This window comes from Phasianus colchicus, unplaced genomic scaffold (genome assembly GCF_987193195.1).
Source record: "Phasianus colchicus unplaced genomic scaffold, bPhaCol1.hap1.1 HAP1_SCAFFOLD_56, whole genome shotgun sequence".
NCBI lineage: Eukaryota > Metazoa > Chordata > Aves > Galliformes > Phasianidae > Phasianus > Phasianus colchicus.
The window spans coordinates 99,811-120,223 of record NW_028325233.1 but is presented as its reverse complement, the minus strand read 5'-3'; the positions used below and the strand labels follow the sequence as shown (position 1 = coordinate 120,223).

General features: G+C 52.7%; 2 protein-coding genes and 1 pseudogene across 11 annotated transcripts; 1 reads left to right on the top strand and 2 right to left on the bottom strand.

The window, feature by feature from the left end:
- The first annotated feature begins 1,765 nt into the window (after positions 1-1,765).
- On the top strand, positions 1,766-20,106 carry LOC149911826 (zinc finger protein 621-like). Of its 10 annotated transcripts, XM_090133211.1 has the most exons (11): positions 1,766-3,990; positions 4,136-4,966; positions 5,094-5,145; positions 5,281-5,374; positions 5,880-5,970; positions 6,520-6,578; positions 6,886-7,008; positions 17,150-17,230; positions 17,421-17,547; positions 18,138-18,248; positions 18,347-20,106. In XM_090133211.1, the coding sequence occupies exons 6-11, from the start codon at positions 6,573-6,575 to the stop codon at positions 18,937-18,939; spliced, it is 1,041 nt and encodes a 346-aa protein (XP_089989337.1). In that variant the 5' UTR covers positions 1,766-3,990; positions 4,136-4,966; positions 5,094-5,145; positions 5,281-5,374; positions 5,880-5,970; positions 6,520-6,572; the 3' UTR covers positions 18,940-20,106. The 10 variants fall into 10 exon arrangements, with proteins under 10 accessions (XP_089989337.1, XP_089989334.1, XP_089989333.1 ...); XM_090133208.1 differs by having other exon boundaries at positions 1,766-2,443; positions 3,536-3,990; positions 4,136-5,374; XM_090133207.1 differs by having other exon boundaries at positions 1,766-2,443; positions 2,554-3,990; positions 4,136-5,374.
- On the bottom strand, positions 7,612-11,547 carry LOC149911828 (uncharacterized). The gene has a single exon (XM_090133239.1). The coding sequence runs from the start codon at positions 10,054-10,056 to the stop codon at positions 9,157-9,159; it is 900 nt and encodes a 299-aa protein (XP_089989365.1). The 5' UTR covers positions 10,057-11,547; the 3' UTR covers positions 7,612-9,156.
- LOC149911827 (1-phosphatidylinositol 4,5-bisphosphate phosphodiesterase gamma-2-like) lies at positions 11,732-12,817 on the bottom strand (annotated as a pseudogene).
- Positions 20,107-20,413: the final 307 nt, after the last annotated feature.

Sequence of the window (20,413 nt, the reverse complement as noted above, 5' to 3'; positions counted from 1 at the left end):
TACCTTGATTTCAGCAAGGCATTTGATACCGTCTCCCACAACATCCTTATGACAAAGCTGAGGAAGTGTGGACAGATGAGTGGACAGTGAGGTGGGTTGAGAATTGGCTGACTGGCAGAGCGCAGAGGGTCGTCGTTGGCGGTGCAGAGTCCGGTTGGAGACCTGTAACCAGCGGTGTTCCTCAGGGGTCGGTGCTGGGTCCGGTCTTGTTCAACATCTTCATCAATGTCCTCGATGAGGGAATAGTGCTCACCCTCAGCAAGGGTGATCTGTGAGGCCCCGTGTACTGAAAGGCAGCCACACGGTCTCCCATGAGCCTTCTGTTCTCCGGGCTCAACAAGCCCAAACCTCTCAGTCTCTCTCCAAAGGAGACATTCCCGATGCTTTGAAGCCTTTGAAGTCACGTTCCTGATGTCCAAGTTACGTGCCCATCATGTGTTAATGCTGTTGTGCCAATCGGTGGGCTCAACAGCTGCAACAAAGACACCAATGTCTTTGGGATAGGCTTATTTTACTGCCTATGACAAAATAAAACCAACAGTAATATTGGCAGCGTCTATAGCCAAAAGAGAAGCTTAGCAGTAAAGGGAATAAGCAAGGCAGTGGGCCTACTCATTGCCACGTGAGCACAGTGGTGAAGAAAGATCCACGACCAATTGCCCCAGCACTTTACCATCAGCCAGATCCGCAGTCACTGGGGAGCCCCGTTTGCAGGGAGGATCTGAAGAACCTCTCCCAGCCATGGGGAAGTTGCACAGCAATGCATCCATCCCACGAGTGAGGCGTCCAGAGCTGCTGCAAGCATCTCCAGCCTTTCTAGCACGGAGTAAACCAATGTACGGAGCAGTCCGGGGGAACAGCCGCTGCCCTCTTTCTCCTCTTGGTTTTCACCCCGAAGCCTGGCCAGGGCTCAAGGGGAACAAAAGGCGTCGTGCTGTCAATCTTGCTGTAGCACGGGCCTCTTTGCCAAGACTGTCTGCCCAGCCCCCCCGCGTCGGGCTTCGTCGGGTAAAGAACTCAGCAGCAAAGCTGCCCTCGGCTCCTCGGGGAGAGCCCGCCGTCGTCACGGAAACGCAGCGTGACAGCACCGCAGGTCCCAGCAGCCCGGCTGATGTCACCGGCGCCGTGACTTCCTCTGCCTGCCCTGGAGCCGCAGCCCGAGAGCTTTCCGGCCCCCGGCCTCCCTCTCCCTGGTCAGCGCCAGCGCCGCCAGCTTTCTTCTCGGACAGACGTGAATACAGAAAACGGCAGTCGAGTCCTCCGCCTGCGGGGCAGCGGCTCAGCACGGCGCTGCTGACCGTTCGAGCCGAGCCGAGCCGGAACCGAAGGCGGCCGCCCGACTCTGCCGGGCTCGAACGCGTCTCGATCGGCGGGGTCGGTCCCTCTCTTTCGGGGCTGCCCGGCTCGGCCAGGAGCCGCTCCCGGACACCGGGCGTCCCGCCGCTCGCAGTCAGCCGCCGGTTCTCAGCCGGCGGCGCCCCGCCGCGACGCCGACTCCGGAGGACGGCTCCGTTCTGACGCGGGACGGACGGGGCCCCGAGGCGCGGGGCGGGCGGCGGCGGGGACGCGGGGCGGCGGAGCGCCGCTTTCCCGGCACGGAATCCCGCGGCCGCCATTGGCGGAGAGCCCGCGCTCGGCCCCGCCTCTCCCGCTCTCCTATTGGTCGGCCCGCGGAACGGGGCGGGCGCTCCCGGCGGGGTCGTTTGCGCCCGCGGTCGCGCCGTCATTGCGTCATCACCGCGCGCGTCCCGCGTGGCCCCGGCCCGGCTGCCCGCGGCGCTGCCCCGCGCCGCGCGCCCGCTCCGCTTCCGGGGCCCCGGGGCCCGCGCCCCCGGATCCTTTTCCTCCGCGCGGCCTTCCAGCCGCTCTGCCCCCGGCCTGCAGAGATGCCTCGGGTCGTCGTGACCGAAGTGCGGGACCGGCGCGTGGCGGTGTTGAACGTTGTTCCGTTGGCATCAGCCGTCGGTCAGCCCGTCCAGAGCCCTGTGCGGGGCCTTCGTTTCCTCAGGCGGATAACGGGAGGATGCCGGAGCCGAGGGGCGGTGGGAGGGAGGCGGGGACGGGAGCATCCTGCCGTGCCGCCAGCAGCCCGGGGGCCGCGTGCTGTGGGTGCCGGCACGAAGCTCCGCCGTCCGTCAGCACGGGAGCTGCGGTTCTGGTGCAGCAGCAGGAGCTCAGCGCAGCGCTGCAGAGAGCGGTCCGGCAGCACGGGAAGAAGATGACGGCCTGGAGCGCGAGTGCCTCAGCAGTGTCTGCAGCCTGCGAGGAGCCGAGCGGGGCTGGGGAGAGGAAGGTGTGGGAGTCCCGGGGAGGGACGCGCGATGGCAGCGTTATTGGCAGGATCAGCTGCTTCCTCCTCCACTCCCGACGCCGAGCGCTGGTTTCCTTTGAGAAGCAGCCCACTGTCACATCTGTGGGGTTCCGCAGGACACACAGGCATGGGGTAAGTTTAGGTTGGATATCAGGACAAACTTCTGTGCAGAACTTCTACAGCCGTGGGTGGGATCCCCCTGAGCTCCCCTTCTCCAGGCTGAGCAGCCCCCTCTCTCTCAGCCTCTTGTCATGGCAGAGGTGTTCCAGTCCCTTCACCATCTTGGTAGCCCTGCGTTGGACTCTTTCCAGCATGTCCAGCTGTCTCCTGTACTGGGAGCCCAGAGCTGGACACTGTTCTCCAGCTGCAGCCTCCCCAGTGCCGAGCAGAGCAAAAGGAATGGTGCAGAATACTGGTCCTTACCTGCTACAAGAGAAGTCAGGACTAGGGCTATGATGGGAGCGCATTGCTTTATGATTGACGTGGAGAACTGCTAGGAAGAAGGCCTGGTGGGCCTGAACACAGATGCTGGGTGGTCCAGCTTTTGTTTCACTGGAAACCAGGTACTCTGTGGGCAGCAATATGGAGATATGTTCTCCATGCAGTTGTGCCCCCGTGGCTTCTTTCTGATATGCTTGGGAAGTCCCACTAGAACAGGCTGCCGTGTGAGACAGAAGTGAGAGAGAAGCATCAGTTGTGTGGGTGGAGTTTTACTATCTCTGTGTTCACATCTTTTATGTTTGTCTTCTTTTTTTTTTCCAGTTCAACTCTGCATGCGTCGGTCTGCCTTTGCTAAATCCTTTTCTTGTGGCCTTAGGCAACAATCGAGGGGGTCTCAAGTTTCAGCGCTGAGCAAGAAGCGCAGGCACTCAGGAAGGCCATGACGGGCTTTGCTAAGTTGATCTCCCTCCATGGTCAACTTTTATTTTTTCCCCAGCACTGCGAATGGCTGCTCTGGTGGTTTGATAGAGGGAAGCATAGCTGCTTGCACTGCTCTGCTGCACAGCTGCCCTAAAAATTGTTGAAAAACGGAAACAGAACTGCCCTTCGTGTCCCGAAATGCAGCTGCTCTGGTGGCGTGGGTCCTGGCAGCTTTGTGTGCATCGATGTAGTCCTGGAGCTGTTGAGATCGGGCTGTGTGAGGGACTGGAGGTGGCACAAGACCAGAGGGCACTTCTGATCCTTGTGCAAGCATCCTGACTAGCTTCCATTTGTTTCTTGCAGGCACGGATGAAGATGCCATCACTGACGTCTTGACCAAACTAAATTTTTCCCAGCGTCAGCAAGTTCTGATCACCTCTAAGAGCACTACTGGCAGGGTGGGTGGTCTGCAGAGATGCACGAACGTGGTTGTGTCACTTGGGCGCAAAGTGAAAAATGACCCAATCTCTACAAGAGAAAGGTCGGCAGAGACTTCACCTGACCAAGGTTGTTTTGTTGTTCAGTTCAGAGCAGTTGTTGATGCAAGGAGGGTTGGAGCCTGAAGAGGAGTGCTGAACAGCTCAGTTCCTCTGTCCTCAAAGGCCGTCCCTTCTGCCAACTCCTTTCTCCTCTTCGCCTTCTAGGATTTGATTGATGACTTGAAGTCGGAGCAGAGTGGGAATTTTGAGAGGGTGATCATTGGGGTGATGACTCCCACCACCATGTATGACGTGCACGAACTAAGGAGGGCTGTGAAGGTTTGGAAATCTTCCTTTTGTATTGCTTAAGTTCTGGCCAAGGACTTACTGCTTTGTTATGCATGTCTTCTCTCTCTTAAAGAAACCTGGTTGCACGTCACAAGCAGGTGCTGGTATCTTAAGTCTTGCCTTGGTGATTCCCTAGGGAGCAGGAGCAGATGAAGGTTGCCCGATGGAAATTCTGGCTTCTTGCACCAATGGAGAGATTTGTGGCATTAATGAGAACTACAAGCTTCATAAGGAGTGCGAAAGGCTCTCTTGTCAGTTTCCTTCTGTCTGCGCTTCTTAATTGGAGGCTGTAGCACTAATGATGATGGCTGGAGTGCTGCAATGCTGCTGGGAGCCCTGGGCACAGTTCTGTACTTAGCTAGGTTACAGCTGGCAAATGTGGGCAGCACCCAGGTGGTGGCCCTGCTCCTAACGGATGCTGTGTGTGTGTTCTTGCTGGAATATGGCTGCTCCCTTGAGGATGGCATCGTATCTGACACATCTCCCATGTTTCGAAGGGTCCTCGTGTCCCTCGCTACAGTGAGCCAAGCTGAGGGGAGAAGGGGGTGAATCTTCAGAGCTGTGGGCACAGCTCTGCACTCAGTGGTGAGGAGCTCCAGGCTGGCTTTTTCTCACCCTGTGTGTCCCATGGCCTGCTCCTCAAACCCAGCCTCTCCGGGGAGGGAACTCTGACTCTGGGTGTGCATGAGTGCTGTGGGCTCTTCTTTAAATGTCCCAGTAAAGTGGGTTGCTGCTCGTTTCAGAAGGAAGCCCAAAGTACATCTGAGCTGCGTTTCATTTGTAAGCTAGTGTTCCCTTTGAAGGACTCCATTATCCATCCCCAGCAGCTTTTCATGAATGGGGAATTCTCAGGAGTTGCTTCCAGTAGATGCTCTGGTGAACTGAGTCTTCTATCCTTGTGTCTTTGCAGGGAAACAGAGATGAAGGAATGTATGTGGATGATGCCCATGCTCAGCAAGATGCTCAGGTGCGTGTAATGTGCTTCCCAATCTATTCTTGTGCAGGTGATGCATGGTGAAGAGAAGCCAGCCTGTGAAATGGAAATAATGCTTTTAGCCTTGTTTGCAAGTCTCTAATGAGAGGTCTCTCGACAGGCTGGCTACTTGGCAGGGGCAATGAGATTTTGGCTGTGGGTTGCCGTGCCTGGTAGGTACTTGTTGGAAAATATCCGTGATCTAGACAAGTACGCGCCAGCAGTGCTCTAGCTGCAAGGGATTTAAGATCTCCTGTACGCCCAGTCTTCTCCATGAGCCTTACTTTGTCACCCCTAATGTCTTGAAGTGCCTGTACGAAGCGGGGGAGAAGAAGTGGGGAACAGATGAGGTGCAGTTTATGTCCATCCTCTGTACACGGAACAGGGATCACCTGCTGAGAGGTAGGACCCCTGCACAGTGTCCTGGGTTTTTCTTTCCTTCCTTGTTTGTGTGTGATGCTTTTGTAGGAGCTCTGTAGCTGTCCAATAGATGTGAACTCTTCTGAGGCAGCAGGTGTCCTAGAGAGAGCCCCATTGCATCCATTCCATTCAGGCTGTTTTATTCCCTCCTGAGACTGAAAGGGACTTGAGAAACCTAAGTCCAACTGGCTGCAGCTCCAGCATGGAAAGCAGAGATCATGAAGTGTGACTGCCATTGGGGCAGGGGGGAGAGGAGCTAAGAAACTTGATTGGCAGCACAAAGCAGCAGGTCTTGAAAATGGTACTAGCTGTGGTAGGCCAATTAGCAAGACTGTTAGCAGTGAAAATGAATTATTTCTGTGGGACGATCCTGATTTAGCTGAGAGTGCTGCAGGGATGAAAGAATGTTCATGCAGTATATGAAGAGCTTGTTGCAAAGCGGTCCTTTGAATCTCTTTGACTTTTCGCCATGGACTCTTCCCCCTAGTTTTTGATGGTACAGAGGCATTGCTAACAAGGACATAACAGCATTAAATCTGAGATGGCAGGAGACCTGGAAGATGCTTTGCTGCCTGTAGGTGAGCGCTCTGCTTTTAAATGTTGTCTACAAAGAAATGAAATGATTAGAGGTGCTGTGTCTTCCCTTGAGTGACTGTTACGTATGGGTTTGTCTTTGTTTATGGGCACAGAGCAAGGCTGGGTGGGACTTGGAGCACCCTGGTGTAGAGGGAGGTGTCCCTGCCTATTGCAGGGGGGTTGGAACTAGATAATCTTAGGGGTCCCTTCCAACCCAAACGGTTCTAAGATTGTATGCTTTACAGACCCAGTCAGATGAGAAATGTATATTGTGCTGTATGGTATGGTGTGCCTGGCCAAAGGGAGCTTTGGCAGCAGAGGTTTGCTGTCAGGAGGCATGAAAGCCTTCATGCAAATACTGCTGTGTGCAGGCAGAGACATCAGCTCACAGCACATCACTGACTGTGGATGCCTGCACTGCGTTTGCTGTTTGTTGGCCTGGAGTTGCATCTTGACAGAAGAAACACCTGCACCAAGAAAGTGCTGCAGCGGTGTGGAAAAGCTCCTGCTTCTCCTGACCTTAATTCTCTTGTTCTTGTCTCTCCTTACAGTAAAGTGCACGTGAAACAAGCTTGCGTGTTTTGCTGAAAGACTGTATAAATCCATGAAGGTAAACAGATTGTGGAGTAAGATTGCTTGCTTCTTTCTTGCATTTGCATGCTTGAGTCAGCAGCATTGTGGCAATTGTGTGATGGAAGCTGCAGCCAGCCAGGAAACTGGCTTTTCTAGGACAGCTCAGGCTTTTCTGCACATCAGGGTAATAGTCAGGAGCAAGCTGCTAATGGATCGCTCCATTATGCAAAAATGCTCTAATTAAGAGCAGCTCCTGCACAAGACTGGGCACTGAGACCTTTGTGTCTGTGGGTGATTCTCCAGCAGGTTCTCTGTTAGCTGCATGTGGCTGCTTTGCTTTCCAGGGCCTGGATGCAGATGACAACACTCTGATCGGAGCGGTGGTGTCCCGCTCCGGAATTGATATGCTGGGTATCAGAAGAGAATTCCTGACCGTATATGGGAAGTCTCTCTACTCCTTCATGAAGGTAAGCTTGTCGATGTTAGACACAAGAAGTGGGATTTTCTGAGTGCCTTTAAGGAGATGATCCCCCCCCGACACCTGTTGGGCATTTTAGAGCAGCTGAGATGAAACAGACGTTACAAAAATGTACTGAAAATGTTCCTGAATATTCTTTAATTGTCTAGAAGATACAAACACTAAAAAAAAAAAAAAAAAAAAAAAAAAAAAAAAAATCTGTCTTAATAAGACTTTGACTTTAGTAGAACTTAAAAATTATTCATATTCCTTCTTTTTTTCTTTTCTCAGTAACTCAGTTTGCTGTGGCCTTTTCTCTTTCTCTCCTCTCCTTTTTTTTTCTGCACTCTTCTCCCTCTTTTCTCTGCCCCATTCCTTCCTTTCTTCTTCCATTTGCCCTTCCCTCTTTTGCTGTTCCCTCTGTTCTCCCCGCCATCTCTTTTCCTCTTGTCCTTTTTAGATCTGCTCTTCTTACCTCTTTCTCTTCCCCTCTTGCTCATCCCTCTCCTGTTCTTCCCCTTAAAAGCTCCTCTCTTCCCTTTTTCTTTGTTCTGCTCTATCGTTTCTCTCCTCTCCTCTCTTCTTTGTGGCAAGAGGGCTCCGAGCTCCCTTGCTGGTGTGGCGAGAGAGGCGCAGACTCCCTTGCTGGTGCAGAACGAAGGACCTTTATTGTAGGTGCTCACAACCTTTTATACCCGCGCAAAAACAACTGGTTACATGTAGGAGTCAGGTGTCTCCTGTGTGTTTGTGTCTGACTCAACTTACTGCTAAGCTTTTTTACACGTTAGCAAGATAATGACTTTGTTTATCCCACAGGGCTGCAAGTGGGACACTGGGATATGGGGTCGTATAGGGACACAAGGGGAACGTGAGGATGTGGGGAGTGGGTTGAGGTGAAAAGGGGGGGTGTGGGGTGGTGGTGGAGTGCTTTTAATTCCTCTGGAGAGGGGACGGGGGGCCCTGTGACCCGAAGGTGTGGCCCTGAGCCATAACCCCACGAGCCATAACCCAAGGTGACCACAAAAGCCCGTATGTGCCACCTTTACCTCACACGTTGCCTTCTCCTGAGCAGCACTCTGCTCCTGCAGCCTGTGGCCCCTATCCCCATATCCTCTGCTGTTACCTCCGGCAACCACCGTGACAAAGGCCGCGCTGCCTAGGGGCTAGCGATCTGCATTCGCTAGGGCCATAGCAACACTGACACCAATATGATGTAGAAGCAAATGACAATTTATTAAGGCACAACAACCCCTTACATACACATCCCTATCGCCTAAGCCCCCTAAGCATGCGTCACGTGTTACTCACACGTACTCACAGAGTGGGGGAGGTCCTATCGCGTCACAACCCGATACCCCGTTATCGCCTACCAAAACACAGCAGGGGGTCCTTTCACATCACAGCCTGATATCTCGTTAGCGCCTATGACAACATCTCCCCCTCCCCGTGCTCGGTAAAGCCTTGCCCCGTTACAGCGTGATATTTGCATACTGCCTAATAGCCCTATGTTGCATTTCTTACAGTCTCTCACATAGCTTAAGACACTCTACTCGTTGGTCAAAAGTCCTCTCAATCATTTGTTGCAGGCTATTTTGCAGACATCCTATAAAGCACAGAAAGCAAATCAAAAGACATGCAAAGATTGCGAGCCCTATTGCGAGAACCTTAAGCAATTGCTTTAACCATGAGCCCATTTCCCCGAACAGTCCATCCAGCCAACTGCCAAAGGGATCACTCTCTTCTTTAATCTTCTGCATATGTTTTTGCATCCATTGTAGCTGTTTATGTATTGACACACTGAGGTTAAAGCCGCACATTCCTTCAACATCCTCACATCCATGTCCTTGAGCTAACAGCAAGAAGTTAATAGCCGCTCTACTTTGTAACAGCGTATGGCAAACACTACTAAGATTTTCAAGCATTGCATTTAGCATAAGCGTTGTCATATTGGCTTGTTTCGCAGACCAACATGCCAGTCTTTCTATTTGGACTAAAGCTGCTACCGCTGAAACAAAGATGCATACTGTGACACTCCACAACTTAACTGCATCATCACACTCAGGTTCCAGGCTCATATTGCGGTGGCACCTATTAGGATGTAAGCTATGAGACACACTAAGACAGCCAGTATAATTTGGAGCAAGCATTGTTAGCTTCCCTAAGTAACACGGGCCACCAAGGGGGTTCTTTGGGATACCCTGCCAGGCTCTATCTCCACATATTGGCCACACTGAAAACACGGCCCTTGTCGCTGCAGAGATTTTTGATGTCGCAGGCTGACGCACTGGATAATTTCTCCTGGGGTGTTAAGCGTTCCCGGGGCGGCCCGCAACAATGCCCTAACATTTCTCCCAGAACTAACTTCCCCTTCATCTGCTGAGCTGTTGCTCCAGCTATTGCCCGAGCTATTGCCCTTGGGTGTAATCTGAGACAGCAGGCCTTTTGTCTGCCCCCTCCCTGTGCCGGCAGTAAGCTGCTCCTGCCCGTGTGGGTCGTACCCTCCTCTGCTCCCTCGAGCCAGGGCGCACTGACACAATTCAGATAAAGGATACAACGTTTCACCCAACCGGTCTGGATATGGTGGCGGGGGGGGGTGAGTCAGCGAACGTCCTCTGCTATCTTGTTGTCTGTCTTCTTTCAGACTGGGCACTGTCAGTTCAGCTCGCGGCTCCGTCTCCTCTCGGTCCCTGTAAACAACCACCGCTCCCGAGCCCCCTCCGGAGCCCCCTGGGTCCGGTGTCCCAGCCCCGTCGCTGAGACCCAAAAGCAACCGAGCCTCCACCGATACGTTTTTTTCCTCTCTGGCTGCCTTCAACGCTCCTAGTATCAGGCCCCAAGTTTTTAGCTCAGATCCACCCTTCTGTGCGCTCACAATATGTTGCGTGAGCGCGGAGGTGAGATTGTCCCACCTCCAGTGGTCAAGAATCTCTTGGGGGGCGTTAACCTCCCCCTCCTGCTCTAACCTGGAGATAACTGCAGCGACCTCCTTCTTAGAAGGAATGTTCTTGTCACAGTAATCTTTGCACAGCTGAAGTATTACCTTAATTACCGGTTCCATGATTCGGACCTCAGCGCAGCACCGCTACCCTGCCGTTCCGCTGACTACGAATCATGGCACAGCGCCCGTACCACGCTGGTTTCAGGAATTACAGTGGAATAGAGGAAATTGGCATTTCGGTTGGCGTTGTGGGCTGGGGTTTAAAGAGGAATATGTATTTGGTCACACTAACGTACAGCTATAAGGTGTGGGCTTGAGGAACAATAAAGAATCAGTGAAGTTTAGTATGGAGGAGCACGGGGAAAGGAAGTTCCCAGGCAAATTCCACTTGAGGTATTGCTGGGGATCCTGGGGGCCTCGTGAGCAAGAAAACTTTAATTAAAAAATGTAATCAGTGGTGGTTGGAAGGTGATGAGCACTTAGCAGTGAATATTGTTTTTGCGAAGGCAGGAGATGAGACGCTGGAAGCGAATAGCCTTCATCTGCAGAGACCTGGGAAACTTGATATCCCAGTGTTAGCACGGGAAGCCTTAGGAGGGGAGGAGCTGAGAGCAGGGCTCTAGGACCCAGAGATCTCCTCAGGAAGAGCTGAAGGAGGGGAGCTGAAGGGCCCAGGAGGTTCTGCCCTGGTGGAACGGGAAAGCACTTAGTGCGAAAAGAGGCGCTGGATTTGGTAATAGATACAATAACAGTTAAGGGTGGAGAAGATTAAGCTAAGGAAGGAATTGCTGCAAAGGGTGGTATTCGTAGAAGAGGCTGGAGCATCTAATTGGGTGTTAAATCCTTCTCTAACTCCATTAGGTGATGAATTTGTAACCGTAAGGGAAGCCACTGGCAAAAGTGAGGAGGTTTACTTTCTTAAGTCTTTACAACTTCGTATTTGTAAACAGGTAGGGATACACAAATTTTTGAAGGTGCCAAATTCACCAAAGCCTTTACTAGGGCAAGATTTAGTAGAACAACTGGAAGCTGAAATCAAGTTGAAAGGAGAATCGGAATTTAAGGTCAAAGAAGAACTGTTAATAGCAGTGCTTATTTAGCACTGATCACTACCCCTGCTGGGACAAGGATCCCAGACAAAGGAAGTGATCAAGTCTGTCCTGGGGTGTGGGTAATAGAAACCCCAGGAAGAGCTAAGAATGCAGCACCAATAGCAATCAGAATAAAGAAGGAAGCTCAGTCTGTTTGGATTAAACAGTACCCCCTCGAATTCGGAGACAGGAAAAGAATCCGGCCAGTAATTGACAGTTTTCGGAGACAGGGTTGTTATTGGAGTGTGAGTACAGGATTTAAGGGCCATCAATAGAATAGTGTAGGATTTATACCCATTGGTAGCATACCCATACATGCTGCTTACAAAATTATCAGGGGAATTGGCATGGTTTACCATTCTCCACCTAGAAGATGCCATCTTTTGTCTACCGTTGAGTCCAGAGAATCAGCTCATGTTTACCTTTGAGTGGGAGAATCCTGATTTAGGAAGAACAACACAACCCAACAGAACTTACATGAACAGTGCTTTTCCATGTTTTTTAAAAAAAAAAAAAGTCCCACTCTTTTCAGGAACCACTTGCCAAAGAGTGGAGCAATAGGTACGGACCCAGGACAAGGAGCCCTGTTACAGTACATGGATGACCTTCTGATAGCTACCAATACAAACGAGGTATGCACAGCAAGGACAATTAGTCTGCTAAACTTTCTCAGACTTAATGACTACTGAGTTTCTCCACAGAAAGCCCAGATGGCATGGCCACAAGTAACCTATTTGGGTTACGAAGTTGCTGCTGGATCCCAAACCCTGGAGAACAACGAGGAAGGAAGCAATTTGCCAGACTGTGGAACCTCAAACAGCAAAGGAGCTCCAGACTTTCCTAGGGATGACAAGGTGGTGTTGCATATGGATATACAACTATGAAATACTGGTAAAAACTCTCTATGCCCTTTTAAAATCCTATCCAAAGGTCATCATACAAGTTGAGGAAGGCAAAGCAGATGAAGGCTGTGGCAATTAGACACAGAATCTGTTGTTAGTGCAGAACAAAAACTTTTATTGTGTACAGTGAACTTGAACAATATGCTCTTGGTCAAGTGTCTTATGAATTGTGACCCTCCTGCTGCATGCGGCAGTGCTGGATCTTCCATCCTGCCCTGAAGGAGGTGGCACTAGAGCTGGGCTCGTCCCTCTTGTGCTGTCCTGTGGCACGCAGGCTTTGTTGCTGTGGGTGTTGGACCGCGGCACCGGCTCTGTCAGCTTCATCCCAAGTCTGCTGTACCTCAGTGGCGTCTCCCAATAGTGGGTGATGAGGTCATAGAGGCTGTCAAACACCAGGCTGTCACTTAGAAAGAACCTGTGGATGCTGGTGTCCTGCCGCCAGTGGATGCGGCAGTGCCGCACCTTCTCACTGTGCCAGAAGGACAGAACGTAGTCCCCAATGTAAGTCTCACTCTCCCTGACGAGGAAGGAGCATCAGGGCCCCCATCTCGGTGCAGTACTCCGTCAGCAGCCACTCAGCAGTGTGCTGCTCTCCACGCCCTGCTGCCAGCCTGCCGTGGAACCGCTCCTGAGTGAGATGCAGCTCGACCTTCTGCGCAGGTCGTCTTCCCCATCTGTTCCTGGCTGGGGCAACGTAAAGCACTTCCACGTAGAAGTGATGGACTCTTCCACCATTTGGCAGTCCACCATCTGCTCCTTTGTCACACGTGAACCCGTGGTTCTTTGCCTCTCACCTCCGTCAGCCCCCTCAGGTTTGCCACTGGTCAACTTGACCTTGATAGCATCTGCTCGCTCCCATGCCAGGTGTACAAGCCAGATGTCGCGTGATCACGTCCAGAGGTTCTGTCTGGCACAAACAGTTACAATCTTTTGGTTTTTCCCCCTATGTCTGCTGAACTTGTCTATATCTCCAAAGGTCTTTTGCGAATCAGAGCAAGAATATCTTTATTTCCTTCTGGTTCAGAGGAGATTAAAGGAAACAAAATACAGGACCTGGATAAACTAATCGAGGGGCTTGGAGAGTATTCAGAAACAGAGGACACAGAGGTGCAGGCTTCAAAACAAGATAATAGCTCCCGCCTCCCTGTTATGGGCCATAATCATGGCTGAGCTCAGGAAAACTCACTGGGGAACCGAGGCCCTGTATGAATAGTTGAGCCAACAGATCGTGGCTTGGAATTTATCCACCGCCTCTAAGCAGGTAACACAGCAATGTGAGATTTGGTTACAGAGTAATCCTAGAACAGGCCCCAGGGTGCCATGGGACAAATAGGGAAGGGACGTTATCCTGGGCAACAATGGTGAATTGATTTCTCTGAATTCCCAAGAAAATATATATAGGTGTACGCTGGTATTAACAGACACCTTTTCGGGCTGGCCAGAGGCTTTTCCCTTGCAGGACCAACAAGGTGCAGGGAGTAACTAAAATATTGTTACAAGATATAATTCCAAGATTTGGGGTTCCAGAACATCATATATAGCGATCAAGGTGAAGGAGTAAACATCGTGAGTTAAGAAGACATCTCAACCGCAGTGAACTATTAAGAAGACCAGACCATTGAAGCTAAGGATTAAGAGACAATATGTTTAGAATGTGTTTTATATGTTGCACGTGTTATATAAGACTTGCTTCAGCCTGGCGTGAAAATACCTATTTAAACATCACTAAAGGAATAGCAGTTAGCCTAAAGCTCCCTGATTGTTGGATACGTACAGCCTTACCAAGAGATGGAGGAATGGAAATCCCTCAGTGTGGGATTTTCTCCACCAATTGGACACTATGGGGTGCAGCAGGAAGTAGGCGTAGGTGTGCAAATAAAATGGCAACAATAGGAAAAAGGACCTAAATTCAATGTACAGCTATAGACAGGCCTCAATGTAAGACCCTTCCTGAGAACTAGAAAGGACATTATGCAGGAGGAGACTTAGTGCTTCAGTGGAACGGCTCCTCCTCCAGGGATACAGAGAACTTCTTGGAAAAGAGTGAAGCGGGGAATGACCCCCTTATAGACAGGCCCTCTGGCTTCCACAGCTTTATTGGATGGTTTATTTCTAGTGAAGTGAATTAGTGTCAGAAGAGGATGCATTGACCCCCTCTGCGTTAGGGATAACGGCCCTTTGAATGTGTTACAAAACCATTTCTTTTTGGAAAGCTCTGACGTGAGCGGAGGAAGTACTTTTGGCCATGTGTACAACTGGGTTATCAGCGCAAAGGAAAGAGATGCGGCTGTGATCACAGCAAAGTTCAGAGGAACATCCCCTGCAGAAAGATGCGTAGAGTTTAAACACTGCCAAGTGAAATTTGCAGGCCATGTTTGCCCCACAGAAAATGAAGCAGAACAGGAAGCAGTCTTTCCTGGACACAAACCCCCGGTTACCCCGAGGGCGGTTCCTTCTGGGTGACCTTAAAGTCTGTAGATCTACAGCAGCAAACAGCAGCGCCGGCCCTCGTACAGCAGAGAGCTTAACCATGCTCATGCCGTGCAGAGAGGACTGAACTGAGAAAGCAGGATAGGAAGTCGTTAGAAACAGACGTCACTTGCTCAGTGAGGAGAAACGTGCCATGAGTGCCATGGGCAGCGCTCAGTGAGGAGAAACGTGCCATGAGTGCCATGGGCAGCGCTCAGCGAGGAAGTGAGCCAGCTGCAGGGAGATGCTGCCCTCGAGAGCAGGGCAGCCGGAGATTGCCTCCAGCTGGGACCTGCTCACGGGTGAGAGGAGTTAAAGGAGCGCCAGGACAGCAACGTGGGGATGTGCGACCGCAAGGATGTGCGAATGGCCCCAGCAAAGGCAGCAAGGGACCCAGCAGAAAGCGACGCTTCATTAGCGTGACAACACACAGCCCCCATCCCCCCTCCCTCCCCCGGGTGCAGACGTGCCATGAGAACGAGCTGCGAAACTGCCAAGGTCTGGCAGCCGGCTCGGGGCGTGCTCGCTGTGGGAATTGCTGCCCGGCACCTGAGGCTGTGCCGAAGCGGCCAGAGCCTGGCTGGAAGCCATCCGGGCAGCACCGCGGCGGCAGGAGGTGCAGCAAGGCCGTCCTGTGGCCAACTCCGGGCTGCGGGCACTCGGCATCCTCTGCTCTCCGCGACTCCCAGGAGCCCGGTTGCCTGCGCCAGAGGTGGGAGCAGCCTGCTCCGCACCCGAGGTAGGTGCCCCTCGTGGCTCGTGCGGAGGAGCTGCAGGCATTTTTCTCTTCCAGGTGAACGCCGTTTCGAGGCAGGGACTGGGGAGGGCTGCAGCACTACTTGAGGACTAGTAGATGACCTGCAGCTTTGGGACGTCAAGAAAGAGATTCTTTTTAAATCAGGGCACAGAGTTCTTACCGTCAAGCAGTATTAATACTAATTAGATTTTGTTCAGTAGCAGTAGTTGTTTGGTTGCTTGTATCCCTTACTCCCGTTGCTCTGTGTGCTTTTTTTTACCCATCCCCTCGCGCACTGTCCCCGTGCTGCAGGAAGCTCTCCCTCTCCTTGCGAGCAGCACCCCGAGGGGACGGGAGCAGCGGTTCCCAGGCGTGTTGCAGCCCGGGTTGGGATCCGAGGGCCACAGGAAGGGGTTGGAGCTGGGACAGAGAGGGAGCGAGCAGAGGAGCTGAGCGTGCTCTGCTGCCTGCTTGGCTCTGTGTAACAGCCCAGCTGCGACTGTGTTTCTCCCTCTGGGCCACGGGAGGCACGAGGTGACCTCGCTCCGCAGCTGTACACGCATGGATCCATGGAAGCTTTCAGCTCCCCGATAAGTCCTTTGGAGTGTCTTAGTTTCCGCTCCCCTCGCCCTCCCCGGCAGCCCGCAGTTTCCCTTCGGGGACGCAGCAGCAACACCTGCCTCCAGCGGCCCTTTCCGCGTTACCTTCTGTGCGCTTGGCGCCGGGCTGATGGCTCACCTGGGGTCGTGCAAACCCTTCCCGAGGCTTTTGTTCGGGCTGACCGGGCAGCCGCAGATGCCTTTAGCGCTCAGCTGCGGGCCCTGAGCACGTCCAGCATCGGCGCCAGCTCCGGCACTGGGCCGTGTGATAGACGCTGGAAAGCTGAGAGCCTGTGGGCTGACTGGAGCACGCGTGGAGAACCGCCCGAGCAGCACGTCAGCAAAGCGCAGCCCAGGCTGCCTCGTGCAAAGGGCACCCGGTGCTGAGAACGGGCCCTGGAAGCGAGCGCCGGGTGCGTGCTGAGCTGAGTGGGGAGCAGCGCCCCCTGGTGGGGGGGAGAGGAGGGAAATGCAGCCTCCGAGGCATTCTTGGTGCAAGGAGGAAGCGGGGCTCGTTCAGCTTGGAGAAGAGAAGGCTCCAGGGAGACCTCATTGTGGCCTTCCAGGACTTGAGGGAAACGCATAAACTGGAGGAGGATCGACTGCTTACACGGGTGGATAGTGACGGGACAAGAGGGAATAGTTTTAAGTTGAGACAGGGGAGATTCAGGTTGGATATTAGCAGGAAGTTTTTCACCCAGAGGGTGGTGACACACGGGAAGAGGTTGCCCAGGGAGGTTGTGGATGCCCCATCCCTCGATGCATTCGTGGCCACGCTGGATGTGGCTCAGGGCAGCCCGGTTTGATGGATGGCAACCCTGCACACAGCAGGGGGTTGAATCTAGGTGGTCACTGTGGTCCTTTTCAACCCAGGCCCTTGTATAGTTCTATGATTACCTTCAGATATTCATTGTAACACAACCCCTTAGAAGCTCAGGAAGCTCGAAACTAATGTTGGGTCTCTTAAAGAAGGTCTGTGTCAGCAAGGTGTCTTGACATCAAGCTGAGAGGGATCTCTGTACAGGTGTGACCTCAAGAGACATCCCTGATTGTGGGGAGCTCCTGTTGTGCACCCAATGCTGTGCAGGAGGGCTCAAGGGGCGCTTGGGCTGCTCCCTGTTTAGGGGTAAGATGACTAACTCATTGCTCTGCATTGCCTTTAGGCATACAGTTCATGTACCCTCAGCTGTTGAACCGGGTGTCAGTGCTTTCTGCCCCCCAGTTTGAGTCAGCTGTGTGATTTGTAATCAGCTGTAGCTAGAGTGCTGCCCGTGCTGTTGCTGCTTGTGTTCCTGTGCAAGGCCTGCTGTGCCATCGCCCAGGCAGTGTCCTGCAGATGGGCTGTGGAGGGCTGGGCTGGGACAGGGACTGCTGCGTTCCGTCACAGCTCCCCTGCCATTTCTCTTGTCCCTGCAGGTTCCAGTTCGACATTTCCTTCTGGCCGTGATCATCTCACCTGCAGGAGAGCAGCAGATGGCCACAGCACATCCGTGTCAGGTAGGGGCTGGGGGAAGCAGGCAGGAGAGGGCGAGGGGCGAGGGATGCGAATGCCGGGGGAGAGGGAGGTGCCCTCATGCAGCACGTGTGTGCTGGGGCCAGAGAAGCGGCTGGGACAGGAGTTTGTGTCCTGTGCAAGCTGCTTCCCTGGGCCTTGGCTGTTCCCAGCAAGGAGCCTCTTTGCTTGCAGGAGCCCGTGAGCTTTGCGCAGGTGGCCGTGTATTTCAGCAGGGAGGAGTGGGCGCTGCTGGACCCTGCGCAGCGAGCGCTCTACCGGGACGTGATGCTGGAGACGTACCAGTGCGTGGCCTCGCTGGGTGAGGGCTTTGCTGCCTTTCCTCCTCGTTAGGGCACCTTTGGCTGTGCAGAATGAGCCTCTGCAGGCAGGGCCTAGAATAATAGCTGTGCAGTTACATATTGATAACGACGACAGCAACAAAGGAAATACTGAGAAGCGTGAGTTTCAGGAGGGATTACCATGCACGGCAGACTCATAAACGCCCCAGGGTCGGTGCTGGCACGCGGGCATCATCCAGGAGGGAGAAAACCAGCCCTTCTGTCGGTGCGCTGCACGGTGCTACCAGCTCCGGCTCATACACGACTCCCTGGTTACTCCTTTACCATGTAGGATTTTGCATTCAGTTGCCATAGACATTTTGATGCCTTGGTCATTGATATATTTTCAGAAAAGAAACAGGCCGTTCACAATTTAATTTTAAAGAAAACATTCCTTCATAATTTTCCGAGTTGTGAAAGCATTCTTTGCTCGAAAGGAAGCTGTGGGCCAGTATCATTCAGGCCCAAAGTGTGGTTTCTCCCTGGGGAGGGACACAGAGTGGAGCTGTTGAACAGGCACTGTGCCAGAAGGATGGAAATGTTCTCATCTCCCCTGTTTCTCTCGTTGAAGCTCCACTTGCAGCCCCCAGACCCGTGGTGATCTCCCTGCTTGAAGGAGGAGAAGAGCCCTGGATCCCAGATGTGCGTAGCCCTGAGGCCGTGCCAGGAGACCTCAGCCCAGGTGAGGTGGTGGAGGGAAGAGGTTTGGGGCAGGAAGAGCCATCTCTGTGTTTTATTTTGGGCACTGTGTGCTATTTCTGGATTTCCTCTTTCATCCAGCAGGAATCGGGATTACAGATATATTGGAGGATCAGCAGGAAAGTGGTGTGGCTGAAAGGCGATGCAGTAGTGCCTGTGTGGAAGAAATCAGAAGGGATGTCCAAGGAGGCCTGGAGCAAGGTCAGGGTGAGCACATCAAGAAGTCACAGGGAAAGTGTCTGCGAAAGACAGGAAGCATCCCACTGGACTTCAACATAGGTCAAGAGGAGCTTGAAGAACCCAGGAGCAAGGTTGTGTGCCAGAAGAAAAAGCAGAATCCATGCACCGAGTGTGGAAATAGCTTTGAAAAAGATTCCAGCATCATTAACCACCAGTGCATACGCTCAACAAAGAGTCCATACAAGTGCTCTGACTGTGGGAAGAGCTTCAAAAGGAGATCCCACCTCACCTCCCACCAACGCATCCACACAGGAGAGAAACCATTTCGGTGTCCTGAGTGTGGGAAGAGCTTCAGGGGCAGTTCTGAATTGAAGCAACACCAGCGCATCCACACAGGGGAGAGACCTTTTCAGTGTCCTGAGCGTGGGAAGAGCTATAAACGCAGGTCTAGTCTCAACATCCACCAGCACATCCACAGCGCACGCAGGCTGTAGAAGCATCTCAAGACGCTGGGAACCTTCAAAAGCAGTTGCAGTCTCGTTACCTACCAGCACAGCCACACAAGGTACAGAGCCTGCAGACACATGAACGTGGGAAGAGCTTCAGCCAGAGCCCCAGCTTGGTGACCAACTATGGCTTTGTGTGGTGATGGACCTTACAAATCCCTTGAGTCGAGGAAGAGCTCTGTGGCCAAACTGTATCCTCTTTTCCTTCTTTCCATGAGAATTATGCATATTGCTCTCCTCCAGCTGCAGTTGCTTTGCTGAGTGGTCATACAAAGCAGAGTCCAGGGTGGGATGTGTCACAGCCACAGGAAATCCTCTGCCAGGTGGCACATTTCTGCCAGGGCTGTGTGCAAGGAGAGTCACCTCTTACCTTCCCTGTAGAAACTCCTCTGCTGTGGGGCAGCAGGTGAGGACCCAAAGGAGACCTCAGCTGGCCGATATGTCACCAGGAAGGAAGAAATCCTGTCTGCAGAGTGTGTGGGAAGAGCTTCGTCTGGATCTCTACCGTCAGTAGTCCCCAGAGAAGCAACCAGGGGAGTCCCTGTGAGTGCCTTGACTGCAGGAAGAGGTCTGTCCAGAGCTGGGAGCTCAACTGGGAGCACACCAGTGTATCCACGTGAGGAACCCTGCAAATGTGCAGCCTGCAAGAAGAGCTTTGGACACAGCTGGAACCTGCTGAGGTTCCGGAGTGTCTGCACTTGGGTGAAGTCCAATCCGTGCCTGCACCAGTGAGTTCACGTGGCTGGAAGCCTTAGAACTGCCTTGAGTGTGAGAAGGGCTTTGTGCAGAGGGCAGAGCTCCTCGCTGGCCCTGCAGGTGGTGTTTCTGGTGCATCACTGGCACCCTCTGCAGAAGGGACTTAAGCCAGGAGCTTCAGATGGCCTTTCCTTGCTGCCCTAAGCAGTTCTCTCACCATGCCCGCTTTCCTCTTCTGCTCTTCCTGCCAGCAGCTTTTTGATGCCATTTCCTAAGGAGAAGCGGCAGTGTAGGGATGTTCTGTGTGTCTGTGCATGTGTTGCTCTCAGTGATCTGTGAGTGCTCTGATGAATCTGGGAGAAGGGTCAGGAGAGCAGTAATGTGATTCTTGGAGGTTTTCTGAGAACCATTTGTAGTGGAAAGGGAAGGGGGTGAATAAAGTAGCTGAGTTGTTCTGAAGCTTTCTTCACTGTGGTCTTGTTTTTGTTCTGAAAACAAATGTCAGCACGTGGAATGAAGAGAGGGAAAGGTGCAAGCAGGATTTGGTTTTGGTGCCTCCTCCAGCCCAGTGCTTGCTTTTGGGAGGGCATTTCTTTCACACAGCCCCATCATCCTTCCTAACCGTGCTGCACATTGGTTCTGCTGCTCTTCTTGAATGCTTTAATCAGCTGGTCAGAGCGGCTGTATGACGCCAAGCCTTGTTTGTCTGCAATAAAACTCCAAAAAGCTGAGCTTGTTCTTCCTCAGTGCACCATCCCAAGTTTCT